At 44.4% G+C, this 15,846-nt stretch overlaps 1 protein-coding gene across 3 annotated transcripts; it reads right to left on the reverse strand.

Moving 5' to 3' along the window:
- Positions 1-244: 244 nt before the first annotated feature.
- PLD4 (phospholipase D family member 4) lies at positions 245-14,867 on the reverse strand. 3 transcript variants are annotated; one of them, XM_080397298.1, is made up of 12 exons: positions 14,678-14,863; positions 11,632-11,721; positions 9,747-9,955; positions 8,887-9,070; positions 8,288-8,410; positions 7,427-7,547; positions 6,931-7,058; positions 6,560-6,760; positions 6,025-6,164; positions 3,305-3,470; positions 2,167-2,263; positions 245-883 (listed from the first exon to the last, which is right to left on the reverse strand). In XM_080397298.1, exons 1-12 carry the CDS (start codon positions 14,678-14,680, stop codon positions 675-677), a joined length of 1,671 nt encoding a protein of 556 aa, XP_080253424.1. In that variant the 5' UTR covers positions 14,681-14,863; the 3' UTR covers positions 245-674. The 3 variants fall into 3 exon arrangements, with proteins under 3 accessions (XP_080253424.1, XP_080253425.1, XP_080253426.1); XM_080397299.1 differs by lacking the exon at positions 11,632-11,721 and having other exon boundaries at positions 14,678-14,867; XM_080397300.1 differs by lacking the exon at positions 8,288-8,410 and having other exon boundaries at positions 14,678-14,856.
- Positions 14,868-15,846: the final 979 nt, after the last annotated feature.

The raw sequence follows: 15,846 nt of genomic DNA on the forward strand, positions 1-15,846 counted from the left end.
ACACACAGACATCCAAACACCACCAGACACTCAGGGCCAACACACAGACATCCAAACACCGCCAGACACTCAGGGTCCAGGGCAGCTGAGCTGAAAGCTGGCCCCAAGATTTAAATCCCAGGCATTTAACCCTGACAACTAGACTCAGCACTTAAATACAGGTATTCCCCTGTACCTCTAATTCTTAAATGCTTTTTAAAATCTGCCCTTGCTATTGTAGGAGATTACTTACATGGCTCAAATCTTAAAGTAGCTAGGAGTTTATTAAAAGTATGCTTAAACACATGTAAAGTAAACTCTGTTAATGGAATATTAACATTGAAATATATAGCTTCCTAAGATAAAATACCATGGCAATAATGATCTGCATCACCGATACATTGAGATCTGGTTGTACCTTCCATGTTTGCTTTAATATCAGCTTGTCATATAACACTATGCATTTCATTAATTCAGGATGAGGTAATCACACAAAAAAAGGAATGTCACACCCTGCCTATTGGTTTTGCAGGCAGAGTCAACTGTGAGAAGTTCTCACGTCATCAAACAATGTGGACACCGCAAAGAAGCAATTTCTCTGACAAAAGCATAAAGAAGAAAACTCCTTGTTTTGCAGAGGGAGCAAGATTCAAACATATTTTTTGTTTCTATTTTAAATGTGTATTTCAATGCATTCAGAGTCTGCCTTTCCAGTTACAGTCTTTCTGCCTCTGAATATTCTCCAGATTCACTGCATATTTGGAATTCCAGTCTCGCTCAAAAAGGTTTTTTAATTGTTCCTGGATGGGCAGTTGCTTTCTTTGCAGGTTGGTCAAGTTCTGTTTGACAATTAGTCCCACGCCAGCTGTATTAATGAAGTAGTCTTCTGACCAATTGGAAGTCCCTATGCAATGGAAAAATAGCTAATTAGAAACCATTAATTCCCCAGTGTTCTGTTTGATCTCCATACTTAAGTGCGCATCGCCTGGCATTGCTTGTTTGTTGTACAACTACAGATCTCATTTGGACCAATGCAGCAGCAAAAATCAGGTCACCTCCTTACTCCAGACCTCAAGTTTCAGAAAGTCAGTATTAACTGCAACCCTGAAGCTTCATAACATTCTGATTCCTTACAGCCTGTGACAGAGATACACAAATCTACTCATAGATATGGGAACAGAATGCAACATTTAGGTATTAAGAGCAGTAAAAGCCAGCGTTTTATATGGGTTTCTGTGTTTAAAGAAAAAAATTAATTCTCTTTGGTTGCTAAAGGAAAACAAGAGGAGAAACTGGATCCTTGATCAATAAATCCTCAGGAGCCATTCTGGGCTCAGCATGCAATGCCCACTTCTAAACCAGGCAAAGCTGGAAATCCAGCTGTAGACATTGCCTAGGGCTCTCTCCAAAGCTACCACAATTCAGAAAATCAAGCACTGTGAAAAAATACACATTATCACTTAGCACTTGTCCTGGTGTTCACCTTAGCCAGAAAAATCTACTGTCAATTCCAGAAGGTGCTTAGGCATGAAAACAAGCTATCTGCATATCTGCCTTCAAAAGACAACTCCGTATCAAACAAATTCTATTAAAGGCAGTTGGAGCTGCAAGTCCTCAGTCCGTTGGAAGACTGGGCTATTTGCTGGTTTGCATTGCTCAGAGGATGAGCTGGCTGAGGTGACAGAGCCCTTTCACATTCCTGTTTTTGAGGGATTCTAACAAAAGAGCAAAAAACAAACACCATCCTGACTTTCAGGAATGGAGCAGCAATTGACATTACCGTATTCCCATTTCCTTTCCTAGAGTTCTGTTCAACAAACAGTGCGTGGAATTAATTCCTCCCAGCAATTTCTTTTTATTAAAGCACGATAATGTTATATACTAGACTATCAGCTATCAGTGCATCATTCTGAGCACACAGTCTGCGAAATCCCTACTGTGCTTGTCACAGCCTGTGCACTCAGACTTGTCATGCTCTGTTCTTAATGGTTGACAATCATATGAAATCATCTCTTACTGAACTTGACCTACATTATTGTCTCTCCTTCACATCTCTACTTCTTTACCCAGGGCAGACTGCTTCACATAGCAAAATGAAGGTTTTTTGATACTGCAGCCCATTCTATCTCAGTCTCAGTCCTATAGATCTGAAGATGCTGTAAGTATTTGGAATAATTAAATACATACCAATATAGGCTACTTTATCAGTGACCATATATTTGTTGTGATTCACTCTCCCATGAGGAATATTTGTGTGATTCAGAACCGGAACAATGAAGAGTTTCTGGAGGGAGAGAAATTAAGTATATAAATAGAAACACCAGAGTGAGAAGCAGATTGCATAATTGGACAACACAGATTTTCTATATTTTCAAAGAATGGAATAGTACAGAAAGGACAGAAGAGAATATTCCACACACTGTTATTAAATATACCATAAAAGAGATGTTACTCTTATCCAAGAAAACTAACAAATACTACTTCCACTATACATAAAATTGGATAAGCAATTGAGATCAGATAAGGATAGTGTTTGCTTCACAATGTTCCATTAGTGGCACAGCCATTATCATTACAGGGCAGACAATTAAATGCAGTTTTAGGCAGCTGTTTAATAGATCTGCATTTACCGCTGATTGCTGCTCTTATTTTGTGCTAGAATGGGCTGATCACAGACACAAGGAGTACTACAGGCAACAACAATGCCTAACTTTTTGTGTTAACTCCTAAAATCTAAATTTCTGTTCCTCTCTCTCTCTCTTCCTCCCTCCCACCCCACCCCCCTCAAAACCATTCCTCCTTACTTCTGTGACTCTCTGTTGTGATAACTGCATTGCGTTGGCAGCTTCCACACCATCCCCTTGACACATTCCAGCCTAGTGCCTATAGCCTGTACGCAATATTTAGTGTTCAAAAATGGGTCCATTTGTATAGACAGTCAGCAGAGCTCTCAATTCTAAAAAACTGAGTAATTAGACCCATTTAAGACACTCTATACAGAAAAAGGTCTGTGAGAAGAGCACTAAGTTGTCATATAAACCGTTATTGTCATGGTGCTCAGCAAATGCAACTACTCAGATAATGTCATAAGCGCTGCGGATAGGCACATCCCTTGATATTACTCGTAGCTTGCAATAGCTGGTTCCTCAATGATCACCTCTTGGGCCTTATTTTCTTAAGGACCTGAAACAGTCACTGCAACATTGGACAATCTGCTTCTCTAAAACCTGCTACTTGCACATGCAACTGGCGACTCAGACTCAAAGATCCGTGTAGGGCCCATGTCCTCAAGCTGTCTTTCCAAAACCAGATTTCTTATACGCACCACGTCAACACTGATGTGGGCATGCGGGTTGTTGAGAGCACGCAGGGACCTCAGATAGTAGAACATGGCTGGGTCAGAGTGGGTCCAGCAGCTGGCCAGAAGCCGGATTTGTACTCTGTAGTTGAAAGCTGCACGTCTCAGAGCGTTGTCAATGGCTGGCCAGTATCTAGAGAAAAGTAGGTGGGTGGAAAAAGGGATATTTTTGAAACGGGTCCATAGAAAGTTGTGACAATAAACTGAGAATACAGGGGATGCTGTGCACAGATGGGATCTCTGACGTCTGGCAAGAGGAGCACTTGTGCCTTCACTGGAGTTATAAATAAAATTTCTGTCTTCTAACCAGCCAGTTCTTTTCACAGTGTTTTGAGACCTGCAGTCTCTGCCAAGTAGGGTTGAAATTGATCAAAAAGTTTAAAGTTTAGTAAAGTGAATGTACACAGATACACACACAGCATGGTGCCATCATGCTCATTTCCATAGGAAACTAAAAATAATGATAGCAACTCCAATGTAAAGCCAGATCATACAGCACAGAGCCCAGAGGAAAGGCTAAAAGCCATTTTGCAGAACATGGCCATTTCAGGATCCTGAAGATTGTTTCTAGTGCACTAGAAACGCTAGTCCGCAGTGGTCCTGTGCCGTCAGCTGGTGTGGACAGGCTCTATTCCCTCCCCATCCCTCCGTGCCCTCTTTAGTAAGCCCTGTGCCCCCGAGGTAACAAACACATCTGTGCTCTTGTGAACACTTATGTTGGAAGTAGCCTAGGGGAAAATTTTTAACATCCTTCACCCAACTACACAGCACAAAGAGCTGGACGATGTACATCCCAGGACTAGTAACTCCAAACACCCCTGTAGCATTTTAATTCTGTAGTTCCTAACAAGCGCTGCATGGAGGATGACAAGCATCTTTAGTACAGATTGGAGGACGGATACAGACAGAGGTCCAGCACTCACTCACAGTCCCATGTGCAATGATGGATTAATTTGCCTAAGTTATTCCTTTCTGTCTTATGTACAAAAGCCTGAATTCTCTAATCCTCCCCTGCACATTGCCCTATCCCAATCAATGGACTGGCCACATGCTTTCAGGCTCAGGCTGACTTGTAGATCCTGAAAAACTCCCCCCCCCCCCAAAAAAAAGCTACTTAGAAATGCTATTTTTGAACAGTTTCCATTTTTAAAATATATCAGTTTCTAGTTGATTAACACTCAGGCATTAAGTCAGCAGCTTTGTTCCCTCTGCCTCAGCTGCTGGAGGAACCTAACCTGAACTAATCAGCCTCAATTCATGGGGCTGCAGCTGGTTGCTGTGGAGATAGCCCGAGGCCCTGCACCGCTTTCCCTAGGCCTTTCAAACTCTTGTCTGCATCTGATCAGACCCTAGATGTCACAAATGGTGGATTAAGGCTTCAGATGAAGAATGAGGAGTATTTACACACTCATTCCTAAGGGGAAAAAGGGAGTTTCTGTGAACCTATTAGCTAAAATGAGGAGATGAGCAACCCAGAGATTCGACCATACAACACAGAAACCAAAAATCCTCTAAGCGATTTGATTTATGAAAAAATGTCCTCCAAGTGGAAGCTCTTCTTTGAGATTTTGTTTCAAGGCCAGTGGAATTATCTCTGTCTATCTATTATCCTATATCCTTCCTGCTAACACACCCATGCCCAGCTGAACAACAGAGGCTTCACGCAGTCATGCCGCACGGCATAATTCTGGCTAAATGGCAACCCAGAGCTCACCCTATTCTTTACAAGCCATGTTGTATGTAATTATTTTGCTTGAACTTCTTTCTCAGTCAGATTATTTAGATGACTGGAAAACTCAGAAACGTTACAAGCAAATAATACTCAGAGCACTTGGTTGCATGTAAACGTCCTAATTCAAGCATATCTAAGAGGATTTGGAGTCTTAGTGGTTGCCCCATGACTGACTCACTTTCTGTGTTACTCAGATCTGAGCTGATGTGCAGAGTCTGCATAATTCTGCTGTGACCTTGGGCAGCCCACTGGGACCATGGCAGTGATCCACCACACACAATTTGATCACTCCAGATCACTACTACCACCACCTCCCTGAGAGCTGCTGCTGCTGCATGCGTCCAGCACGCTTCAGGGACTTGGCTGTCCTCCGGTGGAATTATAAAAAAGGGAAAATGGAAGCCTAAAAATTCCTTCTAGAGGCTTTCATCTATCATTGCAGAGGTCAGCAAGGACAGTTAAGAATCACCCTCTAAACTATAGGTGAAGAACATCAAACAGGCAGCAAAGCCAGTTGTGAAGAGTCTTCAGAAATGAAGAACAGAAAGAGAGAAACAGGAGCAGAAGAGGCGGGGGGGGAGCAAACAACATTTTCTCTGAAAAGTCTGATGTCAAATATATTTCTGCTGTTCCCATTCCTCTCTCTAGTCCTAAAGCTGCTCTGTTATATTTTGAAGGGAGCTGTACCTGACTGTCCCTATTCTGGCACTTCACAGTTTTCTTGCTGCATGAAGAGCACAGGAGGCTGCTTTAAAATGCTAGTGAAGCACATGTGCAATGCTAGATGCCATCCCTTCTGCAGCATCAGTGTTTGCATAGTTCACCAGGAGGTCACGAATGTAGAGCAAAGCCTCAGTTCTCTCCACTCTGAATATTTTCATTGCAGAAGGGGTGAATAGTGTATCTTTCCTTTAAAGAGTGCAGTCAACTGGTTTGCTCAGGATTAGAATTGTACCTCTCTGGATGAATGAAACGGCTGGTAGGGAAATAGTCCATAACAGAAATATAGACAAATTTCTGTGCCTCATTGATAATACTGATTATAGCAAAGAGGTCATGGGTGCGACCCTCTGGACAAAACGCTGGAGGAGAAGCCTGTAAAGGAGAAAACATGCAGGTCAGTGATTTCATCCTTTTTTCTGTCAGACTGACCAATTTATATTCAGATCAGTCCAGTTTTCATTACAATAGCACAAAGCACTCGAGGTGGACCACTGTTGTTCCTCACGCCTTCCATGTCCTCATGGGTGAAATACTCACTGATATGTTGAGCCCACAGGTGATTAAAGGAGACCTGCACCCTGGTCTTGCCATACTACCTGACAGCCAAAGCTGGGTCAACCCTTACTCCTTGAGTAGTTCCAGAGAAACCTGTTGAATGAATTAATTTCCAGCTGGAACACAAGTAACTGAGGACTGCTGAACAAACTTTTCTGGCCAAGGTTTAAACATAGTTTACAGTCTAACTTGTCATTTTAAAACATACTTACGGAAAAATAGGCTTTGGTCAAGATTCCATTAAATTCTACTTCCAGAGGCTGATGCTTGTTAATGTGGGTAGAATAATTAAGAGGCCAAGGGAATGGGATGGTGGCATTGGCATGTCCAAGATCCCAGTAAGTACTAAATGTTTTCCAGAGGTCTTTGGCTAAGCAGCTGCAGTTGTATATCACAGCACCAAACTCTTTCACCTGCAAAGAGAGCAAGCTGTGTCACAGCCCCAGCAAGAGCCACCTCCGTCTCCAGGAGTTTCTTTGCCATTTCTCCCACTCAGTCAATATTCTACATCATTATGATTTTTCTCTGCTGTTAGAACATGCGTTTCCCCCCAGATTTCTGAGTATGCAGCAGCAGAGCTTACCTGAGATAAAGATCGCCAGTCCATATTTGCACTACCAATATATATGTGTTTCATGTCTACTATCCAGAACTTGCTATGCAACACTCCTCCTGCCAAATATCCAAAATCAATCTTTTTTACATGAGCCCCTGAAGGAAGATGAGGAGGGGAAAGAAAGAGTTTAGATACAGCATGGAGATGGCAAACTACACTGCTCCCTTGACTGCCTGAACCTGTCTGGATGTCTAATGCTTGCAGCCAGTAATAACTACCAAAATTCACAAGTACTCGTTCCTGGGACTACAGTCACTTGCAAAAATATACAAAATGTGAACTTCCAGAAAAATCCTTAAGGGCATGACAACACACACAGAAATCACAAACCAGTGAACTCATAGTGCTTGTCCTGTGAACCCATGTAAGCGCCGTGCCAGAACAGGTCTTGGAGCCCAGTTTCTCTCAGATGCCTTTTTCGCAGTACTGAAATTCGGAGTGCATCAATAAGGGAGATAATTACCTTTTTCCTCTAAAAGCTCAAGGTCAGTTGAATTTGTAGCTAAAGTTGGCATACTTGCTGCAACATACACAGAAACGTTCTCTGCAAGTAACGTCTCAAACCTCTTCAGAATATCTTCACCCTGCATGGTACATTGTTTGTTACTTTTTATATTTTGTTATAGAACATTTATAAGATACGTGCAAGTACAGCGTTACTAATGAATGCCTCCTTTGAAGAACCCCAACATAAGGAAGGTCAGGAATGTCACCTATTTCAGGAGTGTTTCATGAAGATCCTGATGTAATATACGAATCAAAGTTTATTTTCTGTCATTTAATACTATTAGATATAAAGTTTAAAAGGATGACCACAGCCATCCCAGACTTCAAAGGTGAATGCCCCAGCAAAGGTCAGCTGCTGAACGCTCAACAGATGCATTGTGTCATTCCTCCCTGAAGATAAAAGACACTGTCCTACACTGAGCTGTCCCTTTACAACTGTCACTTCTACTTTTTCTCCTGTAGAGAAGATGAGTCATCTTACAACACCAGAGCCACCTGGGGAGGAAGACAAGGACAGCAGTCCCAGAGAGCCCAGGAGGACAATGAGGAAGGTGTGCCAGAGGCTCAGCCCACGGTAGTAAACAAGCCAGCATCTGGTCAATGAGCAAACAGCACAATTCTCCCAACGCTTGACTAACACCGTACCTGCCTGAAATAAGGTGGGCTTGTCCCATCTGCTTTTCAGAAGAGTCCCCCAGACCCTGCTCAGGATTGCCTGGGAGGTTGCTAGCTGCCACAGGCCAGAAGAGAGCCAAGGGACAATTAAACATGATGGATGGTCACAAGATGAGCCTGTGCCATGGCTCCTGTCACTCACTTTTGCTGATGGAGCCAGAGAGGCCCCGTAGGAAGCCTGGCTGCACAGGGTACCCAGGAGGCCAGCCCAGCAAAGGAGAATGAATGTCTTAAGCTGCCATCCAATGGCACTGTTCTGGGACACCTGCAAAATGGGCAAATGCAGACACTTGTGTCTGTACGCAGTGGAAAAGCAGCCTCTGAAGCATCCAAAAGTCCAACAGAATTTGCTTCCTGATTCTTCCAGCTAGCCAGTGGGAACTGGGACGTTCACTTGTGGACGTGGGATCCTGTAGGCCTTTCAGCCATGCCTCTGGCTGCCCCTCCCACAGGCTGACCACCTGCAGGGTAAGCAAGGGTTGTTTTGAGGCTGGCCCCTGGTTGCTCTTAAAACACAGCATGGAAATATTCAGAGACATGGATGTTGCCCACATGGGATCTAACTTAACTGGAGGAGGAAAGCTGACGGGCTGCTTCAGACCAGCATGGAAAACCTTTCTGAGTTTGCAGGAAGAGTCAAAGCAATGTCTCTGGGAGACAGACCACGCAGTCGTTCTGTCATCTGCCAAGCGTACATGAGACGTACAACCATAGTTGTGCTTGTCATTGATTTTCTCCTACCTGCTTGGAAGATGAATCATTGACATTGATATCCTTCCCCGTAAGAGACCAATAGTAAGAAGCCACATGAATATTTTCCTGGGCTATATCGAGGAGTCTCATCCAGGCTTGGTACAAGGGTTTGGCTGCAGTGCTATTTATCTCAAAAGGTAAGTCATAAGGAACGTTTTCCACAAGTTCAAAGCTGCAACGGCAATTGTATATGGTGAAGCAAGCAACTGTGACCCAAACAGGAAACCAAGCACCTGTCAGGCTGTACAGTTGGCCATTTTGGACATCAACCTCACAACCAAACAAGCTGAGCTGGACAAACAAGCTGGGAGTACTCTCAAGTTTTGTAGCCAAGCATGTATTGGACATTGTCCTCCCAAACCCAGCAAGATGGGTTCTAAGCTTTTTATGTTACCGTATTAAAGATGAGGAGAAAAGTAACCCCCTAGGGCTAGATGTTGCTTTGGTACACTTTCCACCCCCTGCCAGAAGAAACCTTCACTGCCCACTCCAGCCTCTGAAAGCAGGAGAGCTCAGCAAAGGCTGCTTTGCCCTCTAGTCACTCTGCTGCCTCCCACCGCTGCCACAAAGGGAGGGTGGCTGGAGGTGGTAGAGTAGCAACAGAGCAGTGCTGCACATAGGCCAACAGGACCAGTAGTGGGGCAGTGATACTGCCCCTGCTGCCCCCCATAATGGGCAACTACTGATGACCCAATGCCTAAACAACACCCCCACTCTTCCCAAATTAGTGATACTTTACCACTTATTATACAATGGGAAGAGAAAAAAACCCATGCTGATATTGTCAGCACTGTAAACATTTCTCCACCTGGTGATTACTTCTTCATGTGCCATCAGGCCTGGCTTACCTGCAGGAGTCATTGGATCTACTGGTGTCCTTCTCAACTATTGTGGCTCCTATGAGATCTCCGTAGAGTCCTTCTTCCTCCCCCAGCCCTTTGTAAATGCTGACAATTGCTTCTTCTCTGTTAGGATCAACTGCGCTGTCCACTCTCATGAAGTAAACAGCCATCAGGGCAACAAGACCAAGCATCAAAATTCCCCCTAAGATTTGAAACTAGAACAGAATCCGAACAGGTGAAGATTTAAGGAGTCACCAAGTCACTGATACACCAGCTGATGGATGACTACCTGTTGCAGGTGAGTAAATCACAATCTTTGCGTAGTAGTTCTGCTTTCAGCTACTGGAAGACAGTATTTTTAGATAAACTACTGAAAGTGAGGACCACAAGACACATGGGGGTTGGTTTATGTGAGGACCATCTTTTTAGTTTTGGTTTAATTTTTCCTGTGACAACATATCAAAAACCTGTTTTTTTCCCAAACTTTAATGATTAGTTTGATGTTGATTAGCTTTATTTTAGCACAAGACAAATGGGTGTTCAAAAACCCATTAAAAAAAAAAAATCCACCAAAATCAAAACAGAAAAATCCATAACACAAGATTAGATGTGGGATTAAGATGAACACTACCATAAAGAGGAAGCTCATGAAGTCAGGGGAGAAAAAAACAGGCCTGAAAACATCAGAAGCAGAAGGACATTTTGTGGTTTCTGAACACATTCTGGTTTTATTTTCTAACTTAAACCTCACTTAAGTGAAACTACACAAATCTCGTTTATCCATGCGGCAAGTATTTCCTTGTTCTAGTGTAGTGAGTTAGCCTCATTTCTCTTTTTCTGTGCTTCCTTTTTATTTTTTTTTCCATCTATGTTCAGGGGGAAAAAGTAGCCTGGCCACCTGGTACATGCAGATCTGCATGTCAGTCCAGCCAGCTGCATGCTGAAATGTGTCCCACCAGGCTCTCTGTGTTGCCCTATACTGAGGAGGAAAAACCAGCCACCAGTGCAGACTCACTTGTCCCAACAACTATCGTGTCTGGCTCCCCATGGCAGTTCCTGGGAGCTGGGACCATCCACCACCCTGTGATAGGCAATGTGCACTTCAGAGAGGAGCTCCTGAACCTCCAGGCAGGAGAACCACGTCTAGGACTGGTCATGAGGCTGTAGCTATGAATGTGAGTTCCTGGAAGGGTACATATGAAAATTTGTGCTAGTCGAAGAAACCAGTTGCTTCTGAAAGTATCTATTTCAGTTTCTATGTGGATAAAGTTTCTTATTTTTCATTTTCTCTGATTTTCTTGAGATCTACAGTGCTGCCATCAATTTCAGGCAGTGATTTAAATTAAAAATGTTTTTGAATTGATTGTCAACTTAAATTTTTTCCCTCTGGTTTGTTGTCCCTCTCGTGGAGGGCAAAAAAAAAATCCCAGCAATTTTCAAGAGTTCTGCATTTCATCCTGTGAACACATTGGCAAGACTTAAACATCGCACGGGTTTTAGAAGACATTTCTAGGGTAAGAGATATATTTTGAAGTTACGTGTTGACTGTCACCATGCTGTACACTGCGATGTCCAGGTACTCTAGGCATGGTGAATAAATAAACTAACTCTGGGCTGATGGTGGAAGTCAGGCTATTTGTATGAGCAAGGTTTGCTGTCCTGAGTCAGGGCTGCAGGATTAGGCTCCACGTCACTCTCAGCAAGGTTTGATCAGCCTGCCGGATAAATCAGTGAGGGTTTTGCCACTCACTTGGTTTACAAATAGGATTGAAACCTCCATGGATTTCTAAAACAGGCAATAAAATCATTCTTCCTAATCTGTTATTTCTTCTCAGATATGTCAGCGTGATCTCAGCTCTTGTAAGCAAATGTAGTGTATCTCAATAATTACCGTTTTGACGTCTTTTTGATTGTTCACGCTTAATTTCATGTTGGAGGACTCATTAAACATCAGGGATGTTTTCAATGTTTTTTTCACAATCTGAAAAACAGAAATGTATGCAGGGGGAAAAATAAAGCTTTATGGCAACATTTGTATAAAGCTGGTTACAGACTAAAAATGCAGGTTACTGTCATTGCTCTGTCTAGTGCTTGGAAATTTAAGCACACATCTGTGCAACGTCATCACTGTATTATGGGTCTTGAGTGACGTTAACGTTATGAAGTGAGAGGGAGACAGGTCCCTGCAGTTTGTCCCTGCTGCTGTTTGCACTGCAGTAATTAATGCATAAACAACTGCATTGCTGCCTCTTCAAGTTATCCTTCAACACCCACTTTTGTCCTGTTGCAAGCTAACACATTGCCAACAAGCAATAATTAAGCAGAGAAGTCACGGGTGATAGCGTACAGCATCGATGTCACCCTGCATGTGGTTCTGTCAGGCTCCTGCTCTGCTCTCTTCCTATGCCTGTGAGTTGCCTTCAGTGCCGGCGGTGTCTCTTCTAGAATGGACTCTGTTAAGGTGACAGAGACCAGGCTGAAATACAAACTCTGCTCCTCCCCTGTTGCAACCATGACCCTAGAAAATAACTTCTTTTCTCCCTCTGACAGTATTGCTCCAATCTTGTGTTATCACCAGCAGAGGCCACCACAAGAGCAAATACCCAAATATACCAAAACTGAGAGCAGATGGTAGGGCAGGGGTAGTTGGCCGCTTGCCTCTCTTGCCTTCCCAAAAGGTCAAATCAAAACCTTCTCACATGTCCAACCACCCCTGCATCGCCAGAGGTGAATTCACCCCGTAAGAGGCAGCTGTTGTTTTTCATGCTCAGAAGCAAGCAGTACATCCTGGAGTGCTGCAGATTTCAGCAAGTGCTACCAGATATCACCACCTGTCCAGTCCCCAGACCACTGCTTTCTATCCCTGAGCCACCGGGCACTGTACCCTGGTGGACCAACATGCTGTACTGGTTTCAGATATGCAGTTGCTCTGTGGGTGGCCACACTCAAATTTAAGTTTCAGATAGGAAGGATCCTGCCAGCCTTGTCCCATCCATCTTGCCATACGTTCACAGCTAGTGTCACCTGAACTGTGTGGTGTCTGCCCTCCCACATCAAGGCCAGATATGTCCATGCTGTGGGCAACCCCTGCCCACCCCACCTTTCTTACAGATGCCGTGACCACGTGGAACAGGAGGGAGTTAGACACAGCATAGACATACTCCAAAGGCTTCTCGTGGGACCCAGCTCACAAGAACTAGCGGGGCTGAACCAAGGAGATGGAGGATGTCTTGGAAGACAAGGGAGGTGGGTCTGAAACAGTGACTTGGGGAATGTGGAGAGGGATGTGAAAAGAGAGGACCTAAGGTAAAAGACCAGACAAGGGAGAATGAGAAAGGTGAAGAGGGAAGAAAGGGTATGAACAGTCACACCTGAGAGCATACTAGAGCTGCAGAGGTGAGAGCTGAGTGTCCACGTCCAGGTCTGCTTGTTGGTAGTACCAGCTGTAATCACTGCCGCAGTGCCATGATGTCCAAACTTTCCAAGGCAGTTTTACTCCCACTTTACCGGCACTCCCTTCCTTTTGGTGCCCCCAGATGCACAGGCAAGCTTTTACACTAGGTACACACATAAGTGCTGGCAGATGAACACCCATTCTCCCAGCCCTGGAGAAACTGAGGTGCTGCTAGCAGTGAAGGCCGGCTGGCCGTTCCCCAGCGAACATCAGGTCAGCGTGGCCCTGAAATCCCCGTCCATGTTTTAAGCACAGTACAAAGATGTCTTACCCCAAAGAGCTTGCAGCCCAAGCAGGGGCAGGGGGTATAACACACCGTGCAGAGAAAGCTGTGTGAGTGCAACACACGTCATTGCCCCACCTTGAGAGAAGTGGTCAAACACCGACCCAGAAATCTTAGTGGGAAGAAAAGGAAGAGAGAGCAAGAGAAAAGATGCTAAGAATTTTGGGAGGAAACTGAGCCAAAGAGATTTTAAAGCAGGAGAAAGGCAGCTGAAAAACACCACCAGCAGCCCTCCAGCCTGGGCCAGGAGAACCCATGAGGCTGCAGGTCCCACCACAGCTCACTGCTTTGGTGGCAGCTGCCCCAGCCAGCTGGGCTACCCCAGTAACAAACAGCCCCCCGGCTGCCCCGGGGGGTTCTCAGCACAGAACCCGAGCTTGAGAGGTGTCATCTTCTCCCTCTGCCCCCCAAAGCCAAAGTGCTCCCCACGACACGTTCGGTGACACAGGCTGTGTCTCGGTAAGGAACTGCAGCTGTAGGTGCACCTACAGCCATGTGATGACTTCACAAGGATGGAGCTTACCAAACAATTAGTTTCAGTTCTCCTTCTCAGCAACAGTCACAAAATGGCTTCAAAAAGCAGCATTTCTTTTAAAATACAAGAGCTAACAGGTCTCCTACATGCCATAATGGAGTCATCTACCATGTAGTTCAAACAAAGTTATTGATATCTTTGGCTGGTGATGGGTTGGATTCCCAACTGCTATACAGAAGCCATGAGAACTGCACTAAAATATGCAGTTTAATTTTTTAGAAAGAAAACATCAGAGACGCAACCAGAATTCTGAAGAACAATATTGTAGCCAGTCAGTAATTAACTATGGCTCCCTCGAAGCTTTCAGGGCTTTTCCAGCTGCCAATTTCCATGAATAAAGTCCAACCAAGAGCAATAAATACCAGCACTACTTAGCATTGCTTCACAGGCTGGAACACAAGCTAATACTACAATCTGCTGAGCACACGCAGGAGACTCTTGTTTATAACGTTAAGGCTGCTTTCTCCCCGCCCCCAAAATAACTCTTGGTACTGCTTCTCTCCATCAGCACCAAACTGTTTCAGATTTTGGGTTTTGAACACACGGATGAGATTTTTCACCATACAAAGCCCTCCCAGGAAGCTGTTTGAAGCTCCTCAGATGAACAAAGCACGCTCTCCTCGACCACCCCCCAGCACTCTCAAGATGACAGCAGATGCACTTACCATCCTGGAAGACCTTCTCCTGTGTGGATGTCCTGCTGTAGTCTGACGTTACTCCCAACTCTACTTAAAAGGGGCAGCGCACATACTTATCACCAGGGGCTTTGTTTCAGGTTCTTCTGTCTTTTTCCTCCTGCTGCTGAAGATTACTTCCTCTTAAACGCATTTTCACAACATGCACTGACAGAGTCCCAAGTGATCATCTGGTTGTTACAGCCCGGTTCTTAGACTCCGGGTCCTGATCTTCACCTGTTTGGCATAACTTTCTACGCTGCCTGACCTGGTTCGAGCTGTTGAACAGCTAAGTTCCCCCTGCCCTCAGGGGCGTAAGATCAGTCTAGATCAGCACTAGACTAGCCAACAACACAGAAGACACCAGTTGAAAGGACTGCTCAGTTTCAGTGCAGTTTGCATCGCAGGCATGGCAGTATTCTCACTGCTTCATTCTTAACCCACCAGCAGCTTCATTCTAAACAGACAAACCCTCCAAAACCTCCTCTCCACCCAGTTCCTCTCCCAAGAGCTCTCCTGCTCAATCATCCTTGGACAAACATAAGGGAACAAACTAGCTCCTTTGAAATAATACAGCTTTCACCTTAAACACACGGTATTTAGAATTTGCAGTGACATTGTCGAGGGAGAAGGTTACATGCAATGTTGAGTTTGATATAATTAAGCTATAAAGAATCACTAACAGGCTGAAACAAAAGTAATGATTAAACCGACCTATTGAATAAGCTCACCAAGACGTAGCAAGCTTTCTGGGACACCAGGGATGTAACAATAGACAAGAGAAGTGGGGTAATGGGGCACTGCAGCCAGTACATGGCACAGAGAACAGGTGAAGTTGTGAGCAAGTCGTGTACATGTTTCCCAAGAAAGTTCAGCTGAAGTTCACCAACTTGTCGACGACCATGGGACTCAAAAGACCCCCCCAGGGCCTTATGCATATGTAACTCATTTTGGGAAAGTAGTTATAATACGTACAGATTTGGGGGAAATGCGACTAATATGTATACTTTGTTACAATAAAATGAGGAACTCTGGTCAAATAGGTGTGCATTTGGGATGCTAATCTCCACGTGCCCATTGCTGCAATGAAGAGTGCCTGCCTTCTAGGCTTACAAAATGAGCTCTAGAGGGTTTTCTTCTTGCTGTTTTTTCAGTTCCAA

Source organism: Falco punctatus (genome assembly GCF_963210335.1).
Source record: "Falco punctatus genome assembly, chromosome: 7".
Taxonomy (NCBI): domain Eukaryota; kingdom Metazoa; phylum Chordata; class Aves; order Falconiformes; family Falconidae; genus Falco; species Falco punctatus.